The 26,063-nt window shown below is 40.8% G+C and overlaps 1 protein-coding gene across 1 annotated transcript in view; it reads right to left on the bottom strand.

Annotated features, from left to right (window-relative positions):
• LOC124550601 (nuclear RNA export factor 1-like) overlaps positions 1–26,063 on the bottom strand; it is a 135,068-nt gene that overhangs the window by 60,574 nt on the left and 48,431 nt on the right. The window contains exons 7-9 of the mRNA XM_047125324.1: positions 21,346–21,548; positions 17,639–17,748; positions 8,782–8,830 (exon numbers count right to left, since the gene is read on the bottom strand). Coding sequence (XP_046981280.1) covers positions 8,782–8,830; positions 17,639–17,748; positions 21,346–21,548 — 362 coding nt within the window. The remainder of the gene's footprint in view (positions 1–8,781; positions 8,831–17,638; positions 17,749–21,345; positions 21,549–26,063) is intronic.

The raw sequence follows: 26,063 nt of genomic DNA, 5'->3' as shown, positions 1-26,063 counted from the left end.
TTTGGCTACAAAAGATCTGGAAAATCTTGTACCCTCACAAGCTGTTACTTCCACTGTGAAGCGTTCACCTGTGAAGTAAAAATTCTGCCAGTATCAGAGTTGAAAGTAAAATGATTAGTATTTTCCTTTCAATAAGCCTCTTCTCCTTTTTGGAATTTCAAAAACATCAACTTTGTAATGTAATCAAAGTCGATTTACTACTTGTTTAGCTCATTTCTCGAATTACTGCAGTTTTGCTTCTGAACATTTTCAGAACTAAAAATCCACATCAATAGTGGCTTAGCGATTTCTCATTCTTCTATCATACATCGATAATAATACTCTCTCTCATTTGTGAATACTGATGAACTATTATTGGATACAGGTGAGTACAAACATTGAGCAACAGCTAAGGTGATACTGAAGTTTTACACTGATTATTCTTTGTTCTTCATTTATATTGTTTTATCATCTCTGGAATTACACAGGGATTGCATATGCTGAGATCCTGTTTAGTACTCTGTACAGTAGTGGTAGCTCTATGCAGCATCTGCAGTGATGTAAGGATTTCTGTTGTGAAACTCCATCCCAAGGAGTACCTCAAACAAGTAATAAAAATACAAAACAAATATTTGAAGATATGTATGGGATATCATCCATACACTAGTAACAACTTACTGAACTACTCTTTTCCTACTTCATTATTATTAAAATTATAATAAAATTTATCTTCAAGTCTTAATATGTTTCAGCTGTTGCTGAAAGACGTAGATTACTAATAAAATTAGTTGTATACACGCTATCTCATTTATAGGCGACAAAGGTACAGGAAATCACACACCTCTAAAGCTTATGGGAATATTTCGGAATTTAATTCAGCCAAATTCTGTACCCTCACACTTGCTACCCATATAAATGAGTAAGTGTGTTTCTATTTTCTATACCATCTAAATACGAAGTAACATAACAAGAGTTCTTCCTTATAATTATACAACAAATACTTAAATATTAATCATATTTACTTTTTGCTTATTATCATTACATGTTCTTTACAAATGAATCTTAATGTATACCACATGCAACTAGGTTCTGCTTTAAGGGATCTTATCTTACAGCGATCTGTGTCATTCATGGAAGGGCATATAATACGTTTGTGAAATGTAGTGCTCAGAGCAACGATGCATGTGATCGCATTTGTAAACACTGGGTCACATACTGTGGGAAAGTACTACTTGGCAGGTGCTGTGTCTACCTGCTGGAGAGCATTTGAATCTAAGTGGAGAGCATCTGAATTTACGTGGAGCAGGGAGGAATGAAGGAGCTCTAGTACCATGGAAGACATCCAGCACCACGGAAGAGGAATATGATGTATATATGCGATTGTTGTTTTATACTATTTACATACATGATAATGAGATATCTTTGAGACAGCAATGTTAGTTGGTTCTGGGAGTAGTAACTACACATGTAATGTGTAACTGTTTATGAAAGTTTGTGACAATATACAGAGCTGATTGGAACCAATCTACACTTATTTAAATAGAGAGACAGTGTTTTGTTTTATAGCCTCTTCACTTATAGAAATCTGCACAGAAGAAAGAAGTTCAATGCTGAAGAAGAACACGGCACAGCATAGCTGGAGCCTAAGACAAATCACAAGAGTTGCAAGGTTGAATCTCTACACCAATCTAATAAGGGAAAGCTAAGGTGGTAGTGCTAGGTGTACCTTCAAGGAGTAACAGGTCTAGAGCAGACATTGCTCAAGTAGTCAAAACATTGCCAAACACGCTAAATACAGCTAAACACTCCACTCTGACCACACCACAACCTTTCACTATTTTACAAAAGTTGTATAAAAATTTGGAATCCAAACAATAACCCAAAATACAATCCAATACAAAGAAACATGGAGAGAACGTGTATGTCGTATGTCATCACAAATGGATTATAAGCCACAGGGTGCAAGACGTGTGGGAAGACAGAGGATGAAATGGTGAGACCAGAACAGGCCTTGGGCCTTACCCTAGAGTGGCAGAAGAAGAAGAAGAAGAAGAAGAAGAAGGACAAAAGATGTACACATCTTATTTTATGGAAACTATTTTTTTAAATATGTGTATCAATATAATTTGTAACAATATTATGAAAAGGATAGTTGCTACTCACCATATAGTGGAGATGCTATAGGCACCACAAAGAGAGAAACAAAATCAGCTTTTGGCCAAAACAACCTTTATCAAAAATAGACAACAGACACATGAGTTGTGTGTGTGTGTGTGTGTGTGTGTGTGTGTTGGATGAAAGATCATTTTGCGACATTCTCTTTGTGGTGCCTATCTGCGAGTCAATGACTCTGGTATATAGTGAGTAGCAACTATCCTTTTCATCACACTGTTAATTCCATACTGGATTTTCCTTTGTTTTATTAATATGATTTCATAAATAGAAATCTCTCTCTCTCTCTCTCTCTCTCTCTCTCTCTCTCTCTCCCCCCCCCCCCCCCCCCCCCCAACACACACACACACACACACACACACACACACACACACAGGCAGACAGACAGGAAGACAGGAAGCTGCTTCAACTCAGGCAGACCTTATAGTGTAATTGAGTGATTCTGCAGAATAACATGTTCCATTTCTAACCACTTAAGTCAACGAAAGACGTTCATGGAAACAAAAAATTTCATTTATCAAACAATAGAAAATCGAGGATGGAATGTAACAATACGAGAGAAGGAAAGTTGCCACTCGCCATAAAGCGGAGATGTTGAGACGCGATAGGCACAACAAGAACATTCACACAATCGTAGCTTTCAGCCATTAAGCCCTTTGTCAGCAGTACACACACACACACACACACACACACACACACACACACTCACTCACTCACTCACGCAAGCGCAACTTGCACACACGTCTGCAGTCTCAGAGAACAGTGTAGTTTCAGCTCTCTGAGACTGCAGATGTGTGTGCAAGTTGCGCTTGTGTGTGTGTGTGTGTGTGTGTGTGTGTGTGTGTGTGTGTGGGTGTACTGCTGACAAAGGCTTTAATGGCCGAAAGCTACGATTGTGTGAATGTTCTTATTGTGCCTATCGCAACTCAAAAATTTCATTTGGGTAACTGTAAAATGTAGAACATAAAAACAGTACGTGCTCTGCTTTACCATACAGGCAGATTTGGTGTAAAGGCTTCAGCTCAGAACATCGACAAGGTGCGATTGCAAGTGAGTGTCTCCACCTGCTGTGAAAGGGCTGCTTACGCCTCGCTGCCAAGGCTCGGCAGTGTCTTGGGAGCCACATAGCAAAGGACGTGGGTGTGGGCAACGGTGTCAGTGCCCGAATAACTGAAGTACATATAAGAACAGTCAGTCTGAAATGTCAAATTAGCAAAGGAGTACATGTTATGATCTACTGTGAGCTACAATGAGAGATCTATATCACTCTTAATTGTAAATGAAGTTCTGCAGTAAAAACATTGTGATTATAATACAGAAGAGTTATCACAAAACTTATTATGTCATTTTGGTAGCACAATTAGATCAAAGCTCTTTTTCAGCAACCCCCCCAATGCAAAAGGTGAACAAGTCGCACATCACAGTGTAGTGGCATTGCATAACAGGTCTGCAGCAGCAAATAACTTCAAGAACAGTGACCAAAAGAAAGGTAAAAGTTGGCACACTTTTCAACTGGATGACAGATCGTACACAGTATGAAACACATCGAAACCATAGCCCACTGTTACACTCTGACCAGAGAGTATACCACAAAGTAGGAGGCTTCATATGACAGAATGATTCAGTATGGACAATGATGCAATAGAATGGTACAAAGTAATGGCAAGTAAGACAGGAAAAGAGAGTTTAAGAGTTTTAAAGCCAAAATAGAAAATAAGGCAGCCCCAAAAGACAGATGTCCTTCCCACCACCCACCACAGGATATATCCCTAGACCGTACTTCGCTGGTGGGCTGGAGAATAGTGGTGTTCCTCAATCCTACAGAAATGATACCACCAGCTTAATCCCTGTAGGCCCTATGAATGTTCCAACACACCACAGTGGACAGCCAATGGAGAGTGATGCGATGCAATAACAACTTCTGCTTAACATTTGACTCAGACTACAAAATCGAATGAATAATTAGCCAAACATGCAGCTCATTCTTAAATTCACTATATATTGTAAGAATGATAATAAGCTCAATCACTTACATTACTGTTGAGCTAGTTTGCTTAAGAAAATTCCAAACAGTACAAATGCTCTTCTTACAAAACCTATACCATATTTGATTTGATATTGACACGGAAGCTAAAACAGCTTTGGTCTAACCCACCACTGCCTGCACTGAAACCAAGTTTATTGTGCAGCACTTCTCCCTGTATATCTACTAAAGCCAACCAATGCCCTTAAATAGTGCAATGAGTCCCTTTACCAGTTTTTTTTTGTTAGACACAATTTCTTTAAGATTATGTGTGATGCAGTTTCTTCATCCTCATCACAGATCCTTCATTTAGAGTCTTCTTCCGTTATATGCATTGTGAGTATGTGTTTTTTGAAATTCCCATGGCCGGCCATCAGTCCACTCATGAGTTTAATCTCTTTCCTGTTCAATCCCAGGATTACAGAGCTTCTTTTAAAACATGGCTGAGGCATCATTACCTTACCATGTTTTTGTTTATGGACCTTGGTCCAATATTCTATGTGCTGTTTCCTAAGCCAGTTCCGTAGTTCTAGTTTGATCATAGCCTTAGTGATTGTCAGAACAGGTTCCAGTCCAATAAAAGCAGTCGTTGCCCCATCCTGTCTTACCTGTCGGCTCGTTCATTGCCACAAATCCCCGAGTAGCTAGGGAGCCACACTAGGTTTACCTTATTGCTTCCCCCTAGCTCCACCAGAGCCCTATGGCATCCGCCTTTACAAATGTCTGCTTGTGTGTGTGTGTGTGTGTGTGTGTGTGTGTGTGTGTGTGTGTGTGCGCACGCGCGCGTGTATACCTGTCCTTTTTTCCCCCTAAGGTAAGTCTTTCCGCTCCCGGGATTGGAATGACTCCTTACCCTCTCCCTTAAAACCCACATCCTTTCGTCTTTCCCTCTCCTTCCCTCTTTCCTGATGAGGCAACAGTTTGTTGCGAAAGCTTGAATTTTATATATATAAAAAATAGAGGGAAAAATTCCACGTGGGAAAAATATATATAAAAACACAGATGATGTGACTTACCGAACGAAAGTGCTGGCACGTCGATAGACACACAAACAAACACAAACATACACATACACATGAAATTCAAGCTTTCGCAACAAACTGTTGCCTCATCACTAAATAAATAGTGGTTCAAAGACAACAAAATCAAATAATGCTATAACTCTTTATAAGTCTTCACATAACCCTTTCTGCCACAGTATACTATAATTAGTGACACCTCGTAGGAAGGTACTCTAAGCGCTTTCAGACTGGAACAAATTTAGGTTCATACATATAAATACAATGCTATACATATACAGATATACAAAAGAGCTCCACTCTACTTTCCACTAGTCAATCCCTGCTCTCATGCTGTAATTATGCATACAATTATTTTTCTCTAACAACCCCCTGTGGTTAATATATAAAGCAAATGTAGTCATCAGAGGCTTCTCAAAAAAAAATATCCTCTCAAAATCATAAAATTGCCACGCATTTATTTCTCCCAAATGCCCGACAATGAATTGAATACCATGAAGATATTTTTTGAATGGAAGCTTGGTCCATGTAGGCTGTAATTTTTTTTAAATTATCTATGTGACTGGCCAATTTAAACCTTTGGTCATTTTAAAACACACATCTTATGCTTCCAGCTTCATTTTACATTATGTCACTGGTACATGTTAACGGAATACACCTTACTTCTTTGCGTATGTTGCACAGAGAAGACATGGCTGTGAGAATATGTCAGCCAATCACACACTAACTGACCCTTTTCCAGGGTGACAATGCAACAGCAGCAGCCCCTACATGAAGAGGACATAAGCGCTGCAACTGATTGGTGATGCCCCAGTTGAATAGCAGCTTCAAGATTAGCGAGTCCAATAGCAGTGTCAACTCTAGTTACTCTGCTTGTACTGTCTATGTGGCATAGACTTGAGAATGTTTATACCGAAGAAGATTCATTATTTTGTATGTCGCCCTTTGCTTGTGACACATCTGTGTAATTGCAAAAGTTAAGTATTGTAATTATCATTTTGTAATAAAACTCATTAATACAATTTGTTTGAATTGTTTGTCTAGCAAACTGAGTGCACAAGTTTCCTAGACACCACAGTAACCATGTACAATAGTATATTGTTTTTGTGTCACATACACACAGAAGTAAGATGTTTTGTCGACTTGTACTAACGATATATTATAATGTACTGTAAAATGAAACTGGAAGCTTAAGATACACACTTGAGATTGACCAAAGGTTGAAAGTGGCCAATCACACATATAATTAAAAAAATAATACAGCCTACCTGGACCATGTTTTCATTCACAAAACATGTTGAGCTGTAGACACCGCCCCCCCCCCCCCCCCCCGCCCCCAAATCACACACACACAAAAAAAATAAACTTTACTATGAAGATACCCCAGTGTCTAAAATTTTGATATTGTTTCTCTAGTCTTCTGGTACACACTCTCCATCCCACCTGGTGTCTCTTCAAATTCTTGTGCAGTGGCCAGAGCTCGTATCAGCATATCTTCCTCTGTCTCTAAAGAAGTCTTGTAAATTAATCTTTTCATAAAACCCAACAAAAAGTAGTGCACAGGAGTTAAATCCGGTGATCTTGGCGGCCAAATGGTTAGACCACCTCGGACTATCCATCTTCCACCATATTGTCAGTTGCTTGTCTCTGAACCACATTGTGAGAAGTGAGGTGGTGCACCATTATGCTGAAACCACATTTCCTGATGGACATTCAGTGGCACAGCTTCCAAGAACGAGTCCAATACGTTTTGTAGCAAGATCAAGTATGCAGGGTCAGTTAGGTGAGTGGAAGGGGGCATGGCCCAATCACATGACCATTCAGAATACCTGCCCACACATTAATACCAATCCAGAGCCCAAATTCCTGAAAAAGTGTGACAAGAGGGTTTTCGTCTGCCCAGACATGGCTGTTTTGTGAATTCAATGCACAGTCCCCAATGAACTTTCATTCATCTTTGAACAAAACTCTACGTGGAAACAGGGGTGTGTCGATACAGTGGTGCAGGAACCACGTGGAGCAGGCAACGCATTGTGGAAAATCACCTGGACTCGTAGCGTGTATCCTCTGTAAGTGGCACAGATGTGATTGCTGCTCGTGCAGAAAATCCCAGATGACACAGTGACTAAAACACATCGCACGCACTATTGATCGAGTACTCACTGATGGGTTCTCTTCAATGTGATGCAGTATATCATCTTCAAATTCAGCCATGCGTGATGCCGTGGAGCACAAAGTTCTGCCTTCTCACAGTGAAGGTACCTGTTTCTCAGAGCCATTGCGTAGCTAGAGCAAAAAGTTTGTACAATGGCACATTACGATGCAGAAAACATTCAGTGATACAGCTGACTAACAGCTCTTCTGCTACCTCCAGTTCCACATACACAAAGAGTGTGTCTTGTGTGTTCTGAAAAATGTGCCGAACTGTGCTTACTGTATCAGACACACACAGGCACTGAATAGGTCTCACACCAAGGCAGATGCTGAGTAACATCAGCTGACAGTCTGATGTAATAACGTCATCCTGTCTAACCTACTGCATACCAGGACAAGCAACTCTGAGACTTTTCTCTCCCCCTCAGCAGACATAGACATATTACAAATCTGAATTGAAATCATTGCTGAATGGAAACAGTACTTTTCCAGACATGGGTTCCTATTCAAAATATTATGTACTCATTCCCATCTACACAAGCCCTAGAAGTTTAAGATGAGAATTTTCGAACACCCTGTATAATGGATAGAATTTTTCAACTACTTCCTCGCTTCTTATAAACCCCTACGATTTTTACCAAGAATAGTCTCCCACTTTACATCACACAGGGCTCTCGGGTTCCCATGCTCATGCTGGCTCTGCAACTAGTAGCCTTATCCTGTCCTCAGCCCCCACCCACTCCCCGCTGACCTCCCTGCCCGTGGCGCCGCCTCACCCTCACCACCCACCCTACGACTGCCTCTCATGTCAGACGCAGTGGCTGCAAACGTGTGTGAAAGCTCATATGAATGTGTGCGTTATCCATCCTGGAAGGAGGACTTTTTTGTCTGAAAGTTTCAACGTTAAGCAATCTTTTCATTCCACCTGTCTGTGACTCAAATGTCTCCTCCGTGTGGCGAGTAGCAATCTATCCTTTCCGTACAGATGTTATTCCATCCTGGATTTTCCACTGTTTTAAAATAAAATTAGTTGTACACTGGCTCATTTATAGAGAGTAGGAGTACATAATATTTCACATTTCTAATGCTTAGGGGAAAATTTCCAAATTTAATTCTACATCCTTACATCAGGTAACTGGTAATGCTTATGAGCTGTCCCACTCCAAACACCCCCCCCCTCCCCACCTCCCCTCCACTAATTGTTTCTTTTCAAATAGACCTCACTTTAATCAATCAAAGAATTAAAGGTATAAAATAACATCATAAATCAGCAATTTTCAGTGCTCAGAAACTTTGAAAGTGGCTGGATCTGGCATTAATGGGTGCATTATTAATGAAATAATACATTCTTAAAGTATTCTAAGTTGTGATGTATGAAGAATGAACTAATCCAACAAATAACACGTAAGCTAAAGTTATAAAAATCATGCATACTTTATAACTCACCAACTTAATGAGACGGGGGAAGTTCGCTGTGACGATGCTGAAATGAAAACAAGAATATTAATGTCATTTGGTGGCTGTTTCAATTAACTGAAACATTAGATACTACAAGCTTTCATAGGACCTATCTCATAAAAAATATACCAAAAATAGCAACAACATATAAAAGCTGTGTGTGTAACCATTACACAACATCCTCGCTGTTTACATGCGCTTACATTTGCGATCACTGTACACTTTTCACTTTATTAGAAACAATGTTTTTATCTTCATACTGTCCAGCTAGGATTCTTATTGTTTGAACTTTTGCAGTGTCATCACCTTATGTACAGCTGAAGTAAGTCTGTTTCCGACATTAAACTTAGTTTACAATAACAAACATCACAGCCCTTATGTTAGTGTCACCTGTACGTTGTACACACTTTGTATCTCTCCGAATAACCTTATCGTCATACACCTCACTGTACTGACGGCATGTGGTGATACCTTCACTACTAACAATGCTTTCCAAAAAAGTGAACTGTGTGTCTGCAAAGTAAATGCATTTATCCTCTGTTATCCATTTCTCAGACTAATACCAATGTGAATCTATATATAATATATCCCAATCAAAACAACCCACAACCAGTTCTTGTTAACGCTATTTTCGTATTTTGTGTAAAACTTTTAAAAACATATGATCCTAACAGAATTTGAACACGTTATCTTGTTATCCGTAGTCACATGCGCTATCAGATGCACCACTGAGCGCCTGCTGGAAACAATACCTCTTCTACAGTGGAAATCAGCAGTAATTTGTCAAGAATAATTTTATTTTGCTTTGGGTCATAGCTCATGACTGATAGGGACAGATCAAGTTTTCAGATTTCAGATGAATGACATTTATTTTTTGGAAGAATAGAGCAGAAATAATATAAATGTTGAATTTTTAATATTTCAACTGGTTGGTTTACGAATTAACAGTAGATGTAACAACATATTTCAATTAATTACTAGAGTGTACACATTAGTTAAGAAGTTTTTATCAGACAGTTCTAGCATGCGAGCTTTTCATGCAGACAACCATTACACACAGCTGCCAACATCGAGAAGAACCCGTCAGTAATCACACAAGTAATATGGCGTAGGTCCGTCGGTGGATTTCGGAACCAAAACTACACGGCCTCTCCAGGGGGCCTGGACAACTATATATCCATTTGAAATTAATATAGCTATGTATAAGAATCATACACATGGCCTGAAATATGTGTATACATTTGATGCACTTGGCCTGCCAGAAAAGTCAGCTTGTGTGTCAGTTTGGCACACTTGGCAACAAATGTGTTAAAGAGGACTTTTTTTAATTAATTTGGATGAGATAGTGTCACAATACCTTCAATGGTCCAGGAAAAACTTAGGTGAACAGCTTAGCCTAGTCACCTGTACATAACCTTAAAACCGATTTGTTCCACGATATAATAATAAAAAGTGCACATATGATATATGGAACACAAGATTGACTGCCTACCTAACCTCATGACGTTAATAACATGGCCTCACAGACTGGTCTGGTTTGAATTCCTTCCTAACGATACAACTTGGCAGAAAGCAATGTAAACGCAAAGTTTCGTGTCCCACACCAAGATGGGCCGATCGAGCCTGACCGATCTCTGTGCTGTCCTCTGCCGACTGTGTCATCAGATACAGTACGGAAGGGCATTTAGTCAGCACACCACTCTCCCAGTCATCGTCGGAACCACTACCACTCTGTTGAACATCTGTCTGCCAGCCTCACATCGCCGAGTGCATGCCGTGACACTGAGGAAAAATTCCCGGCAGTACTGGGAACCGAACCCGGGTCCTCCGCATGGCACGATTCCGAGCACATTACAGTACAAAATATTTCATTACATTGAGAGAGAGAGAGAGAGAGAGAGAGAGAGAGAGAGGGAGAGAGAGGGAGAGAGAGGGAGAGAGAGAGAGAGGGGGGGGGGGGGCGGTTAGTTAGGCAATAGTCCCTGTGGATAAGAACCATATATCTACCGCAGTTCAGGAGATATAGTGTTATAAGCAATGGACACGTAAAAAAACTGCCGCAGCATGGGTAACATTCAAAGTTATATGTCTTTGTTGCTAACTCTATCCATGACATATTTTCTGACAGAATCCTCATATGCTGCAGAATGGACCTACACAAATATATCATTGTATCACACACAGTGGAAGAAATATGACATCATAAACACTGAAATATCTGGAAAAATGCCACATCGTGCATGAAGTTTTAATACATTTATTCTTTACTACTAACACACTCCTACAGTTGACTCAGATTCTCTGGCACTTGGCAGGAGTTTTGACAGTTTTCAGCTGAGAAGCACAAGCAGTTGTAGGTGAGAATGACATCTGTCTATAGAGCTATGAAGAGGCGTTGCCATCAAGACATTTACAAAATTGCATTGTGGACATGTGAAGCAGCTGCGCCCAGCACAAAGAAACTGTCAGGTAATGTGTTTATTAATTTGGATACTGTACTTACACATTTGTCCATTACGCACATTTCTTTGTATGACCGTTTCGTAATTTCAAAGGTGTTTTTACAAATACATCATCATCATCATCATCATCATCATCATCATCATTTAAGACTGATTATGCCTTTCAGCGTTCAGTCTGGAGCATAGACCCCTTATACAGTTCCTCCATGATCCCCTGTTCAGTGCTAACATTGGTGCCTCTTCTGATGTTAAACCTATTACTTCAAAATCATTCTTAACCGAATCCAGGTACCTTCTCCTCGGTCTGCCCCGACTCCTCTTACCCTCTACTGCTGAATCCATGAGTCTCTTGGGTAACCTTGCTTCTCCCATGCGTGTAACATGACCCCACCATCTAAGCCTGTTCGCCCTGACTGCTACATCTATAGAGTTCATTCCCAGTTTTTCTTTGATTTCCTCATTGTGGACACCCTCCTGCCATTGTTCCCATCTACTAGTACCTGCAATCATCCTAGCTACTTTCATATCCGTAACCTCAACCTTGTTGATAAGGTAACCTGAATCCACCCAGCTTTCGCTCCCATACAACAAAGTTGGTTGAAAGATTGAACGGTGCACAGATAACTTAGTCTTGGTACTGACTTCCTTCTTGCAGAAGAGAGTAGATCGTAGCTGAGCGCTCACTGCATTAGCTTTGCTACACCTCGCTTCCACTTCCTTCACTATGTTGCCATCCTGTGAGAATATGCATCCTAAGTACTTGAAACCGTCCACCTGTTCTAACTTTGTTCCTCCTATTTGGCACTCAATCCGTTTATATTTCTTTCCCACTGACATTACTTTCGTTTTGGAGATGCTAATCTTCATACCATAGTCCTTACATTTCTGATCTAGCTCTGAAATATTACTTTGCAAACTTTCAATCGAATCTGCCATCATAACTAAGTCATCTGCATATGCAAGACTGCTTATTTTGTGTTCACATATCTTAATCTCACCCAGCCAGTCTATTGTTTTCAACATATGATCCATAAATAATATGAACAACAGTGGAGACAGGTTGCAGCCTTGTCTTACCCCTGAAACTACTCTGAACCATGAACTCAATTTACCGTTAACTCTAACTGCTGCCTGACTATCCATGTAAAGACCTTTAATTGCTTGCAAAAGTTTGCCTCCTATTCCATAATCTTGTAGAACAGACAATAACTTCCTCCTAGGAACCCGGTCATATGCCTTTTCTAGATCTATAAAGCATAGATACAATTCCCTGTTCCACTCATAACACTTCTCCATTATTTGCCGTAAGCTAAAGATCTGGTCCTGACAGCCTCTAAGAGGCCTAAACCCACACTGATTTTCATCCAATTGGTCCTCAACTAATACTCGCACTTTCCTTTCAACAATACCTGAGAAGATTTTACCCACAACGCTGATTAAAGAGATACCTCTGTAGTTGTTACAATCTTTTCTGTTTCCATGTTTAAAGATTGGTGTGATTACTGCTTTTGTCCAGTCTGATGGAACCTGTCCCGACTCCCAGGCCATTTCAATTATCCTGTGTAGCCATTTAAGACCTGACATTCCACTGTATTTGATGAGTTGCGACTTAATTTCATCCACCCCAGCCGCTTTATTGCACTGCAATCTATTGGCCATTTTTTCCACTTCCTCAAATGTGATCCTATTTCCATCATCATTCCTATCCCATTCTACCTCGAAATCTGAAACATTACTGATCGCATTTTCACCTACATTGAGCAACTCTTCAAAATATTCCCTCCATCTGCCCAAGGCATCCACAGGTTTCACCAGCAGTTTTCCTGACCTGTCCAAAATACTTGTCATTTCCTTCTTACCTCCCTTTCGAAGACTACTAATTACACTCCAGAATGGTTTTCCAGCAGCTTGACCCATAGTCTCCAACCTGTTTCCAAAGTATTCCCATGATTTCTTCTTGGATGCTGCAATTATCTGTTTGGCTTTGTTTCTTTCTTCAACATAACTTTCTCTGTCTACCTGGGTTCTGGTATGTAGCCATTTTTGATACGCCTTCTTTTTCCTTTTACAGGCTGCCTTGACTGTATCATTCCACCAAGCTGTTTGCTTCATCCTACTTTTACACACTACTGTTCCAAGACATTCTTTAGCCACTTCTAGTACTGTGTCCCTGTACCTTGTCCATTCCTTTTCCAATGACTGTAATTGACTACACTCAACTAACTGGTACCTTTCTGAGATCGCTGTTATGTACTTGTGCCTGATTTCCTTATCCTGAAGTTTCTCCACTCTTATCCTCCTACATATGGACCTGACCTCCTGCACTTTCGGCCTCACAATCCCAATTTCACTGCAGATTAAATAATGATCAGTGTCATCAAAGAATCCCCTGAATACACGTGTGTCCCTCACAGCCTTCCTGAATTCCTGATCTGTTATTATATAGTCAATGACAGATCTGGTTCCCCTGCCTTCCCAAGTATACCGGTGAATGTTCTTATGTTTAAAAAAGGAGTTTGTGATTACTAAGCCCATACTGGCACAGAAATCCAAGAGTTGTTTCCCGTTCCTGTTGGCCTCCATATCCTCTCCAAATTTACCCATAACCTTTTCATACCCTTCTGTTCGATTTCCAATCCTGGCATTAAAATCACCCATGAGCAGAACACTGTCCTTGTCCTTTACTCTAACAACTACATCACTGAGTGCCTCATAAAAACTATCTATCTTATCTTGATCCGTCCCTTCACAATGCGAATATACTGACACAATCCTAATTTTCTTGCTAGACACTGTCAAATCTATCCACATCAGTCGTTCGTTTATATACCTTATTGCAACTACACTGGGTTCCATTTCTTTCCTGATGTAAAGCCCTACACCCCATTGTGCTATTCCTGCTTTGACTCCTGACAGGTAGACCTTGTATTCTCCCACTACCTCTTCTTTCTCACCCCTTACCCGAATGTCACTAACAGCTAAAACATCCAGCCTCATCTTACTTGCAGCCTCTGCCAGCTCTACCTTCTTCCCAGAGTAGCCCCCATTGATATTAATAGCTCCCCATCTCATTACCATTTGTTTGCCAAGTCGTATCTTAGGAGTCCCTGGTTTGTCAGAGGTGGGACTCCGTCACCTCCAAAGGTCCGAGGCATTTTGCTCTGATTGTTGCCAGCATCATATTTAAAGTACCAGGGAAGCAGGTTGCTAGCCTTACTTGCCCCGAGTCCCATTGGGTTTTACCCCTAACGGCTGAGGGACTAACCGGTGGATTTGGTAGTCTTTGCCGTATGAGCACAAAGGTGACCACGACTCAGAATATGTCCGAGATGCCCAGCCTTATTCCAAAGTAACTGGTATCCCGACTGTCGGGACCACTTACTTGGCCACTCATATGTTGCCCGTGGTTCATGAACTAGGACAAGACTACAGGAACCCACACCATGAACCACTTTTACAAAATGTGAAATTTACAAATACACGGAAATAAATTTTTTTCGATACTTCACAATGGACAAAGTTCATTTTCATTTCCAACAGAAAATTGCCAGAAGGCATATCCAGGCAATGCAAGGTTTGTCAGCTAATTGATAATAAATGAAACACATTTAGTAATTTAATAGAGGGAAACATTCCACGTGGGAAAAATTATATATAAAAACAAAGATGAGGTGACTTACCGAACGAAAGCGCTGGCAGGTCGATAGACACACAAACAAACACAAACATACACACAAAATTCAAGCTTTCGCAACAAACTGTTGCCTCATCAGGAAAGAGGGAAGGAGAGGGGAAGACGAAAGGAAGTGGGTTTTAAGGGAGAGGGTAAGGAGTCATTCCAATCCCGGGAGCGGAATGACTTGTGTCTGAATGTGTGGATGGATATGTGCGTGAGTGAGAGTGTATACCTGTCCTTTTCTCCCCCTAAGGTAAGTCTTTCCGCTCCCGGGATTGGAATGACTCCTTACCCTCTCCCTTAAAACCCACATCCTTTCGTCTTTCCCTCTCCTTCCCTCTTTCCTGATGAGGCAACAGTTTGTTGCGAAAGCTTGAATTTTGTGTGTATGTTTGTGTGTCTATCGACCTGCCAGCGCTTTCGTTCAGTGAGTCACCTCATCTACATTTAGTAATTTCATATTTGTGTTTTTAATATTATGTCTGTATTTTCACAATCTCCAAAAACAAAAGAGTGCCATAATTTCTATTTGAATCATCATGTGCTAAAGGTACTTAGTTATTCCAACATAGTTTTGAAAGAACTAGTAAAATCATGATTACACTTTAACAATTCTTTCTTTTCTCCGGAAAAAATATGAATAACGCACGACATTTGCATGAATATCAGGGTTCATTTCACATTGCGAAAAAATAAAAACTGTGCACACAAAAAATATTTAGAGTTTGATAACTGAGGATCTTTTAGCACTTTTGAAATTTCCTCAAGTATTTACTGTTTTTTCCTCTCTTAATAAATGCATTCAACAGTGCCATTTATAACAACCAATAATTACAAATGTGTTATGAAGGTACAATGTTACTGTATGTAAAATGCACCAAATTAGTGATAAGAAAGTGGATTTTCTTATAGCCTTTGACACTTTTATGGCAACTTTCAACTGAAGCACAAGTCGTCTTGTAAAACTGCTGCAACAACGTCTTCAATTCCAGTGCATCTCTAGCACCAATTTCAGTCCCAATAAATTTTTGGCTGTTGCTGGAATTTATTATGAGCTCTGTTAGTTCATGTGCCATATAGAACCTGTCACACTTTCTAATATGTCTTTTGAGTATGCTGAAATCCCTGTCACAAAGAAGAAAGTAATGTCTCTTGACGTAAGTAGTGTCCAACTTTTCAAACCCGTTTCAGTCAGTCAATGCCAGTAACATATACAACACAGTTCTTGTTCTGTCCTCCACGCTTGCCAGGATGTAAGTGAAATTCAGCAACTGATGGAGGAACACACTGCAGAAGCTTCTAGAGAAAAGAGCGTAGGCCTACTTTTTTGTGCCCACATTTTCCAATGCCTCTATGATATTTATAAATATGTGCATTACTTTTTTAATGTCACAAATACAAAATATACAAGTTGTCAACTGTCACAGATAAAACGTTTCCTGGGCAGGAACCTGCAGAATTTGTATATTTTGCATGTAGTCAAAACTAATAGCACATACAATGGGATCAAATATCCTTTTGGCTTCTTCTGTAAGCTCGGTATAAAATTTTTAGGCCCTTCTCTTGTGAAGCAGTAGCTCTCCAGTGACACATTGCTTTGCATCTGTAATGCGAGGGCTTCTCATTTTCACCTTCAGTTCTTCATATGTGCAGCAGCAGTCTGAGCAGGCCCAAAATGCCAACTGAAATTTTCCCTGAAAAATGATGCATAAAGTGACCTTAATCTGGTGATGTTTCTCCTTAAACAACTTATACCTCTCTAGAATGTTAAGTCTGCCTTCCTTTTAGCTGAAAACTTTCAATTTATCGCTGGACAGCTTCTCTTGCTTTTCCTGGAAGAGATTCAGTAACTGACCAAAATCCTTACAGCACACAGCAGGATTTCGATCTCCTATAATAGGGAAGCATCTCAGTAAGTGCATTAAAACACGTGGCTACCCTTCAGCAACATGTCAATGTCTCAACTCCATTTTGGTATCTCCTGACTGAGGCTCTTTTAGCAAGTGCCAATTCATTTGATGTTTCCCATTTTTGTCTTTTCTTTTCCTTTTTCCCTTTATCATGCATCTACGAGGGGTTGGCAGGTTATCAATGTATTTGCCATGATTACTTTAAGGATTGCCAGATCTTTAGGTATTTTATTATTAAAAAGTCGAGCCTGCATTTTAACTCAAAATCCGATTAACTTTTACAAATAACTATTTTGTATGTAAATTAACTATATACATGATCATTTGTCATCAAACTGACAATGACATTTTGTCCTACATATCATTTTCATTCATTATATTAAAGTCAACTATCATAATTTCATTTAAAGTAAAAATAATCAGCATTTACAACAATTTCAATTGCAAATGAAAATATCTGCACTTCCTTTTTTATAGAATTTGGAATGGATCCTTCTGTTTGAGACTTTATGATACTTATAATCTGAAAAATCAATCAATTCATATGAAAGGAACCACTCTGAGATGCCCTTGTAGGGGAGAATAGCCTAGTCTTTACTCTCTCACACCAATAATATGCTTCAAATATAAACCTGTTACAATATCGTAATTAACACCACGTCTGCATAAACACAAAACAAACCAGAAACAACATTTTATATTTTGGAAATAGACATCTCTCAATTTCAATTCCATAACACTACTGCCAAATATTTCGAGATAAAGGAGAAACAAATATCACTAACCTCGTGTACGCCTCACGTGTTTTATATTTCCCACACACAGGATTTTTGTGCAAGTAAAATTCTGTGATAGGCAGAGAATTAAGGGTCGGCAGCACACCAGCTGTCTGGATCTGAAAACCATTCCAGTTACAATGAACATCAAGTAGGACATACTACTGCACATTAACAACTCTTTTCTCATAGAACTTGGCTGGGATAAGACTATTCATGTACACATACATGGTAACTACAAAACAATCATCAGATTTAAACATTCTCCAAGTTTAAGGATGCACAATGATGTCTTTTTTTTAGACGCAGTGAAAGAGCGCATTTCTTTTGGGAACTGCAACTTTATCAACTTCCTGGTGACCAGCCAGGCTGTAGCATTTTCAGCTATTTCTGAGAACTGGATTTCTAAACATGTTGTTCCCTTTTTACATGTATTGCTTGTTGATGACATTAACACTTCAATTTCAAGTCCTGTAAGTTAAAGATAATAAGAAAAAACACTTTTGGTGTCTTTCCCATGGTCACAGTCCGAAGCAACTATGTGTCTAGGTTGTTGATGCTTTTTACAGCCAGCTTCTAGTTAATGAGTGGCCTATCTATGCCACAGTGACAGTTTGGTGAAGGTACACAATACACAAGATGCCCTACAAAAAATATATGTTTTTAGACACAAAGGAATTACAAATGTTGACAGCAGGTGGGCATTGACTGAAATCAAGACAGTTATAATTTTGTGCCGAAACAGGATTTAAACTCGGGTCTCCTCTTACTACGCAGACGCTCTGATCACTGAGCCATCCAGACACAGTAAACACTGCAACTGCACGGACATATCCAAAAGAACAGTACTATTTTGATACAAGGACCATTATGAACTAAGACACCAGATATGTATACAATTGAGACAAGACGGCCAACGATCTCTTCAGTGTAAATGCACACAGCTCAACCTCTTACGAGAATAGGCAACATATGGGTGTAATGAGGATAATGGGTGAGGCACACTACATTAGTAGTAATGGATTAGTTGATAATTTAACTTTGATGGGAGGCGTTTAAGGGTAGTGGGTGCAGTTGCAATGACCCCTGTGTCTGGATGGCTTCATGGTCACAGCATCTGCCTAGTAGGCAGGAGACCCCCCCCCCCCCCCCCGTACATGTATGAGGATGGAATGGTTGTGTTACTTAATTTTTTTAAATAGTGGGCGACATGAATCTCTTTATGGGTTACACAAGTTTCTGATGTTTCTCTTTTGAAGTGTTAGAAGTCTAATGTCGGTTGAATTTCCCCATAAGATTACACAACACCTAATAACTGACACAAAGTAGTTGTGATACACTATTTTTCTTGTACTTATGGACACCAGACAAAACATATGATACAAAAACTAATCAGTTTTTGAAAATATGACTGGATAGATAAAAAAAATCTACTCACCAAGTGACAGCAGGAGTAAATACATATAAGGAATTGTGCAAGCTTTTGGAGCCAGTGGCTCCTTCTCACGGAAGAGTTGAAGGGGATGAAAGATGGATGAAGGAGGACTTGTGAGCTTTCGGGAATATGGAGAATTGCCGAGAATTTCTTAAGCCCATGCCACATGTCTAGCCATTTGTAGCCGGTTCATAAGTTACACTAGGCTGGCAATGTGTGCTTATTTGTTGTTACATTCATGTTTTTGTCATTACGGAAAACTTTCCCAGAACTCAGGTCAGGGAAGACTTACCAGATGAGATTATAAGGAAAGACATTGTTGGGGACTGCACCAGCTGAGATTTGAAAACCTGAGAGCTTAAATGTGGAAGATAGGGTAATAAACGAGACAGAAATTACTAACAAAATATGGCGCACAAGATGATAATAGCAGAAAGCTAAGTACGTTAAATGTGGTTGGGGGTAGGCTGAAGGGGAAATAACTGACAGGTCAGAAAATAAAATATACTGAAAGCTAAAGGGGAGTGAAGAAAGGAATAGTTACTGAGAAGGAATGCTGAGTCCAAAGAAATTAACACAAATTAAGGCCAGATGGTGGTGAGAGAAGGATATGTTGTAACGCCAGTTTCCAACTGCCGAGTTCTTAGAAACTGGTGTCAGATGGCATGTGTGGTGCAACAGGCACCAAGATCATGACTGTCATGTTGTAGAGCATGCTCTGCAATGGGACATTATGTGTTTCCAGCACACACCCTCTCTACGTCCATTCGTCCTAACTGATAACTTGGTGCTAGTCATATCAAACCAGAAGGTCGAACAATGATTCCATAGCAGCTAGTATACATGTGACATTTCACAGATGGCTCTCCCTCAGATGGTGTATGTATGTTTTGGAAGTTGCAGGCCTGGTAAAGGTGTTGGGAAGATGGTGCACAGGGCAAGTCTTACAGCGGTCACAGGGACAGGAGTTGTGGGGTAGGGAAGAGGGTGCACAAGGAGCATAGGGCCTGACCAGGATATTGTGGAGATTAGAGGGGACGACGAAAAGTTCAGTGGGCAAAATGCCTGACAGAATGGAACTCATTTAAAGGCACAATTTTAGGAAATCATAGCCTTGTCGAATTAGTTTATTAATAATTCAAGACTAGGAAATACAGAGTGATAAGAGGTTTAGTCCCACTTAGCTTTTTGGAGGGCTCAATTGAACCAGGATTGGAGGTGATGGCCTGGACGATTGCTTTTGGGCTTGGCTGGTAAGGTAATTACATTCAGGGAAGGCTGAGATGAGAATTAACATGGAAATGATGTCAACTGTGAGTACTGTTGTTTGTTAGTAGGTTTAATGAGAACAGAAGAGTTTAGCTTACCCTTGGTGAGGATAAGGTCAACACCAAGAAAAAATGACATGCTATTCAGAAAAGGATCATTGGAAGAGTGTATTTAGAGATTCCAAAAGTGTTAACAGATTAGCTTCATCATGAGTCTATATGGTACAGATCAATGCACCTTTACCAAACCAGTGGCTGAAGGCTTATGGATCCCAGAAAAGCCGCCTCTAAGATATCAAACAATAAATTGTGATTGTCCCCAGTTCTTGCCTCCCACCTGGCCTTAATTTATTTAAAATTCTTCAGATTCAGCATTCCTTTTCAGTAACAATTTCTTTCCCACTCCATTTTAGCTTATTTTCTGACCTGTATTTTTTCCCTATCCCCTACCCTCACAACATGTTTACTGTAAGTAGCTTTCCACTCTCATTAACTCTCGCACAATGTTTGGTCAGTAATCTCTTTCTTGCTTATTACCATATCTTCCACCTTTAAGCTTTTAGTTTTTCAAATCTCATTTTGTGCATTCCGCAACAATAAGTTTTTCCTTCTCATTCCGTCTGGTAAGTCTCCGCCGACCTGGGGTTCTGGGCGACTTTTCTGTAATTCTCCCCATTTCCTAAACCTTGCCATTCCTTTTTTCTTCATCCCTCTTCCTTCCCCTTCATACCTTCTGCCAGAAGGAGCCACTGGCTCCAAAATCTTGAACACTTCCTTACCTTTTGTGTGTGTTTGCTCCTGCCGCCAGTTAAGTTATTCAATTTGTTTTCTATAAAGCCTATATGTGCCTTCCAATTCCAATGCTTCTGCAGGCTTAGGCCTGAAAGCTACAAATACTCTCTCTCTCTCTCTCTCTCTCTCTCTCTCTCTCTCTCTCTCTGAGTCTGTGTCTGTGTCTGTGTCCAGGTTGTTCCAAGGTCATGATAAACGAATAAAAATCAGTGTGCACTTACCTCGTTGTCCATCAGATCTAATACTTTTAGTGACCTCCATTTGGTTTTATCCGCAAAGACTGGGGTGAGGTGGCTCAGTGTCGACAGCTCATTTCCTGCTAGGCAGAGGCTGATGAGGTTCGGAGCCATTACCTGTGCATTTTTCAGCAACTGCTGCTGTAAATGAGAGCTTTTTGATGGGTCGTACATCACTTGCTGATACTCTAAAAAAAGTAGAGAAACAACAATTAATGCAAAAAGCTACATAAAGACTGTTCAATCCATAAAATATGTGGACACTCCATTATTTTACAATAAATGAACATTACTGTACAATAAATGAAGTAACTGCTGACACTTTTTTTTTCCTTAATAATCTCTTAAATGGTCAATAATATCAGATGAGCTCAACCTTCAGAGGCAGCTGATAAATTTAGTGTAAAGGTTCTGATGTTGAGTTATCAGAACACGTAAGAGTAATATCTTTCATCTCTCGGCGAACTGTTACAGCACAGACCACAGCCAGTGCACAGAGCCGTATCTAGGGCACAGCCGCCGCGAGTCGACAATGTGTCGGGACAACAACTCGGCAGAGGCCGGTCACTTCTGCACCATCCACTTCGCGAGGCTACGGTCGGGTCTGGGAAACTGACCCCTTTCAGGAATCTTCTGAGGGAGCCAGAAGGTTCATTGATGTGGAGGAATGTGAGTGTTATTCCTTCTGCCTCTTTCAGTACCAGACAGCTCCCAACTCCCAAAGACATCCAGTCATCTTTCAGACAGCTGGGCAATGTCGTGATGCCCAGTCCATGTCAGATTTGGCCACAGAGTCAATGCAGCTATCAATGGGCTATTAACCTCTGAACACTGCCCACTCTGAACACACGGCAGCTCCGCACTCTGCCACCTCCAGGGACTCCGCCACCGGAATCCTGCAGTTGCCTCTCCGTTTGACGTTCCATGCTGTCAGGTTCTGCCTGCCGTCGCTCTAAAGCTGCCGGTCCGGAGTTCGACTCTTGGCGGTCCATCCACTGTCACGTCGGCTGACACGTCAGCATCGGCCGTGTTGGCATTCGCTGAGAAGGCACACCACTTTACAGCTGCACTTATACATCCCTGGGCCATCTGCTATGTCTGTCACACTTACAAGGGAACATTACTGGGTGAAGCTAGGTAACACTTGGGACGAGAGCACACGCATTGTTAGAGACTAATGGAATAATGAGAAATTGTGATGCTTGTCAACTGTTTTGCTGAAGTGTTCTACAACATCCTCTAATCTCCCTCACCATCATCTGAAGCCAGGATGCCCTGGTGAGTGTCTGACGCCTCCTCACAAACACATACCTGGTTCCTATCATCCAGTATCAATTTTTGGCACTCCTGGGTCGCGCAGAACTTAATGATCCAGTTAACACAGAGGAGGAACTAGTGTGTGACCATATGACTGTTGTAGCATCAGTGTCTAAAAGGAATGGTAAAGGTAATAGAAAAATTTATCTACTTAGCACGTGTTAAAGCAGGAATAGTTGGAGAACAAACGCAGGCCTATAAAGCATGCATGGCTAGGGAAGAGACAGATGCTGTCTACAGGAAAATTAAAGAGGCCTTTGGGGAAAAGGGACACAGTTGCAAGAATATTAAGAACTCAGATGGGAAGCTAGAAAAAGGCAAATAAGGGTAGGCCAAAAGATAAAAGGAATACTTCCGCAAGCTGCAGCGGAATGATGGTTAGCTTAGCTGTTGCAGGGTACCAGTTCAAATCAAACCACCACAAAATATTTGTTACTTAGTATTTAGCATTTCTAGAAGTTTCTCAAAATTCCTTAATATTTTAATGTGAGTATATTTTGAAATAGTCTATGTTTGTACAAGTAGCTGTACACTCCATTTAGGACTCAGTTCTGTCCTGTCTGCACACTGATGTCCATAATAAACATGCTTTCAGTGCTAAGTGTTGTACTCCACTGACTGCCCTGCTTTCAAATTTGCACTTTACTCTGATTACGATGTGATATTGTTTGGTACAGACACCGAGTATCCCGAAACATTTACATCACTGTGGCTAAAATTAGGCAACACAAACACTACCACCTACACAGACAGGAACTGGAATACAAGCAGTATACTGTTACCAAGGTCTGTATATTCAGGAGGCCAACAGATTCTGAAACAACAGCAAGTCAGCTGCACATCAAGCATCCGTCACTGTTGTCCAGGGATGTCAGTCAGGACCTGACGAACAGCTGAAAGGATTTGGTCAGCTGCAAAATACAACAGATGGGATGACACACTGTGTCTGGCAAACGTGTACTTTACTCTGATGGCACAGCCAGGCAGTGGTTAAAAAAAAAACTAAGAGAAGCTCGATAGCTGGCACAAATACCAGTCCAAACTGAAGTAAACATTAGGTGATAATCATGAGCACATCTGCTTGGCAGAAGAACAACTGAAGAACAGGGCCCAATATCACAGGGAAATGAGATAATATTACGTACAGAATGTATAAGACAGAATCCGGCAATATCACACTCAATGAAAGTAGCTCTTGTGGTACAGGATGTTACGACGACAGAGCGAGGGGGAGAGGGTGGGCAGGGGGGACAAAGAGTGTCCCCACATGTGGAGTAGTTTACAATGCCTTGAAGTCCACTTCTCCTCCCCTGCACTTTAGGGATGAGGCCCAACAGTTCCCAGTACTTCTGAACCAATGTAACATTGGGGTCTCTATCAGCGAGGACAGTGGGCAGATCTCCAGCCAAACCGAACGCTGCCCTGATGTCAGTACGCAAGACACATGTAGCCAAAATGCACAGAACCGAAAGTGGTACACCACAAACTTCACAGAATTGTGGATCCTCTGACAGGAGTCTCGCATGCAACTCATCCTTCCATGGTCAATTTGGGTGACTGCAGTTTGTTTTCCATCACTTCCAATCATTGAGTTTCCTACTGAAGCACAATATGTCTGTCACATAATGAGGTGACAGCACGGGAGGGGACAGCACATTGACGTACGACACCATCCTGACACGCTTCTTTGGCTGCTTTTTCAGCTATGCTGTTTTCCCATATCCCAATGTGTCTGGGTACCCAGCAAAGGTCACTTCGTTGCCACAGTGCCGGAGTGGCTTTAACGAGTCACGCACAAGTTGAATCAACTGGTGGATGGAGTCTAACACCTTGACGTAAGAAGTAAGGGTTGATCCGTAAATCGTGCTAGCGTAATCTGTGTTCTGTGACAAATGCCATATAAAACTGCAGGAGGCGGGTGGGAGCTGTCCACTCCCCATGTATTTTCGTTGAGGCATTTTCAAATATTCAACGATTTTTAGTCCTTTGTTTTCAACTCTTTTATGTGTGGGAGTAACATTAGTTTCGAGTCAAATAATAGGCCCAAAAAGCACACAGTGTGCTTAAAATGTAAAATGCTGGCTCCCACTGTGAGTTTTGGTCAATTGAAACTTTGACAGGTGCAGTTAAAATTGACACACAGTCTTCTCTGGTGATAACCTAAAACCAGTTCCATTTGCCCAAGCTTCCAGCCCCCTGAAAGTCAGCTGTAGTTGCTTCATTGTCACTGTAAGATAGAAGGAAGATCACAAAACAACAAAGTCATCCACAAACAAAGAGCATTTAGCAAGGCTCCTGCCTGAGGAGGAGATGCCAGATAGTGACTGTAAACAATTTGAAGTTGAGTACACTGCAATGGAGGACCCTGTTCTCCTGAACACAGTAATCAGAGAAGGCATTGCCAATACGATATCAGAAGCACTGCTCCTCAAGGAAGGAATGGATATGAAGTAACAGACATTCACATAGTCCTCATTCGTTAAGTTGACACACCAGCCACTTGGCTTTGGCGTAAGAGGGGATCCTGTATTGCCATATCCAGCAGAATTAAGTTGTCTAGGACAGAATGCTGGTAGCACCTGAAATGCGCAGGGAGTGGTACAAATGACATTGGGATCTTAGGAGCCAGACAAGGCGGCGGTTAATATTGCCTCTTTCCAATGAATGATCAAAAACTATATCTGATTCAAACGAGATAGGAGCTTGCTTTTGGCTTTAAGGCGCAGATGACAAAGCATGGCATAAAGAATGATCAGGTCCTGGAGCAGTGTCTCTGGCCACGGGGAGGGCTCACTTCCATTAGAATGTAAGATTCTAGGATTCTAGACCATCACATTACATGATAAGAACCAGAGACTCCTCATCTTCACAGTTCTACAGAACACCTGGAACACAGGAATTTATCTGAATGTCACAGTATACAGGGTGGTCCATTGATCATGACTGGGCCAAATGTCTCACAAAATAAGCGTCAAACGAAAAAACTACAAAGAACGAAACTTGTCTAGCTTGAAGGGGGAAACCACATGGTGCTATGGTTGGCTCGCTAGATGGCGCTACCATAGGTGAAACGGATATCAAATTCATTTTTTAAAATAGGAACCCCCATTTTTTATTAGATATTTGTGTAGTGTGTAAAGAAATATGAATGTTTTAGTTGGACCAGTTTTTTCACTCTTGATAGATGGCACTGTAATAGTCACAAACGTATAAGTACGTGGTATCACGTAACATTCCGCCAGTGCGGACGGTATTTGCTTAGTGATACATTACCCGTGTTAAAATGGACTGTTTACCAATTGCAGAAAAGGTCGATATCGTGTTGATGTATGGCTATTGTGATTAAAATTACCAACAGGCGTGTGCTATGTATGCTGCTCGGTATC

Source organism: Schistocerca americana, chromosome 9 (genome assembly GCF_021461395.2).
Source record: "Schistocerca americana isolate TAMUIC-IGC-003095 chromosome 9, iqSchAmer2.1, whole genome shotgun sequence".
Taxonomy (NCBI): Eukaryota; Metazoa; Arthropoda; class Insecta; order Orthoptera; family Acrididae; genus Schistocerca; species Schistocerca americana.
The sequence above is the reverse complement of the archived record's forward strand: the minus strand, read 5'-3'. Positions and strand labels throughout refer to the sequence as shown.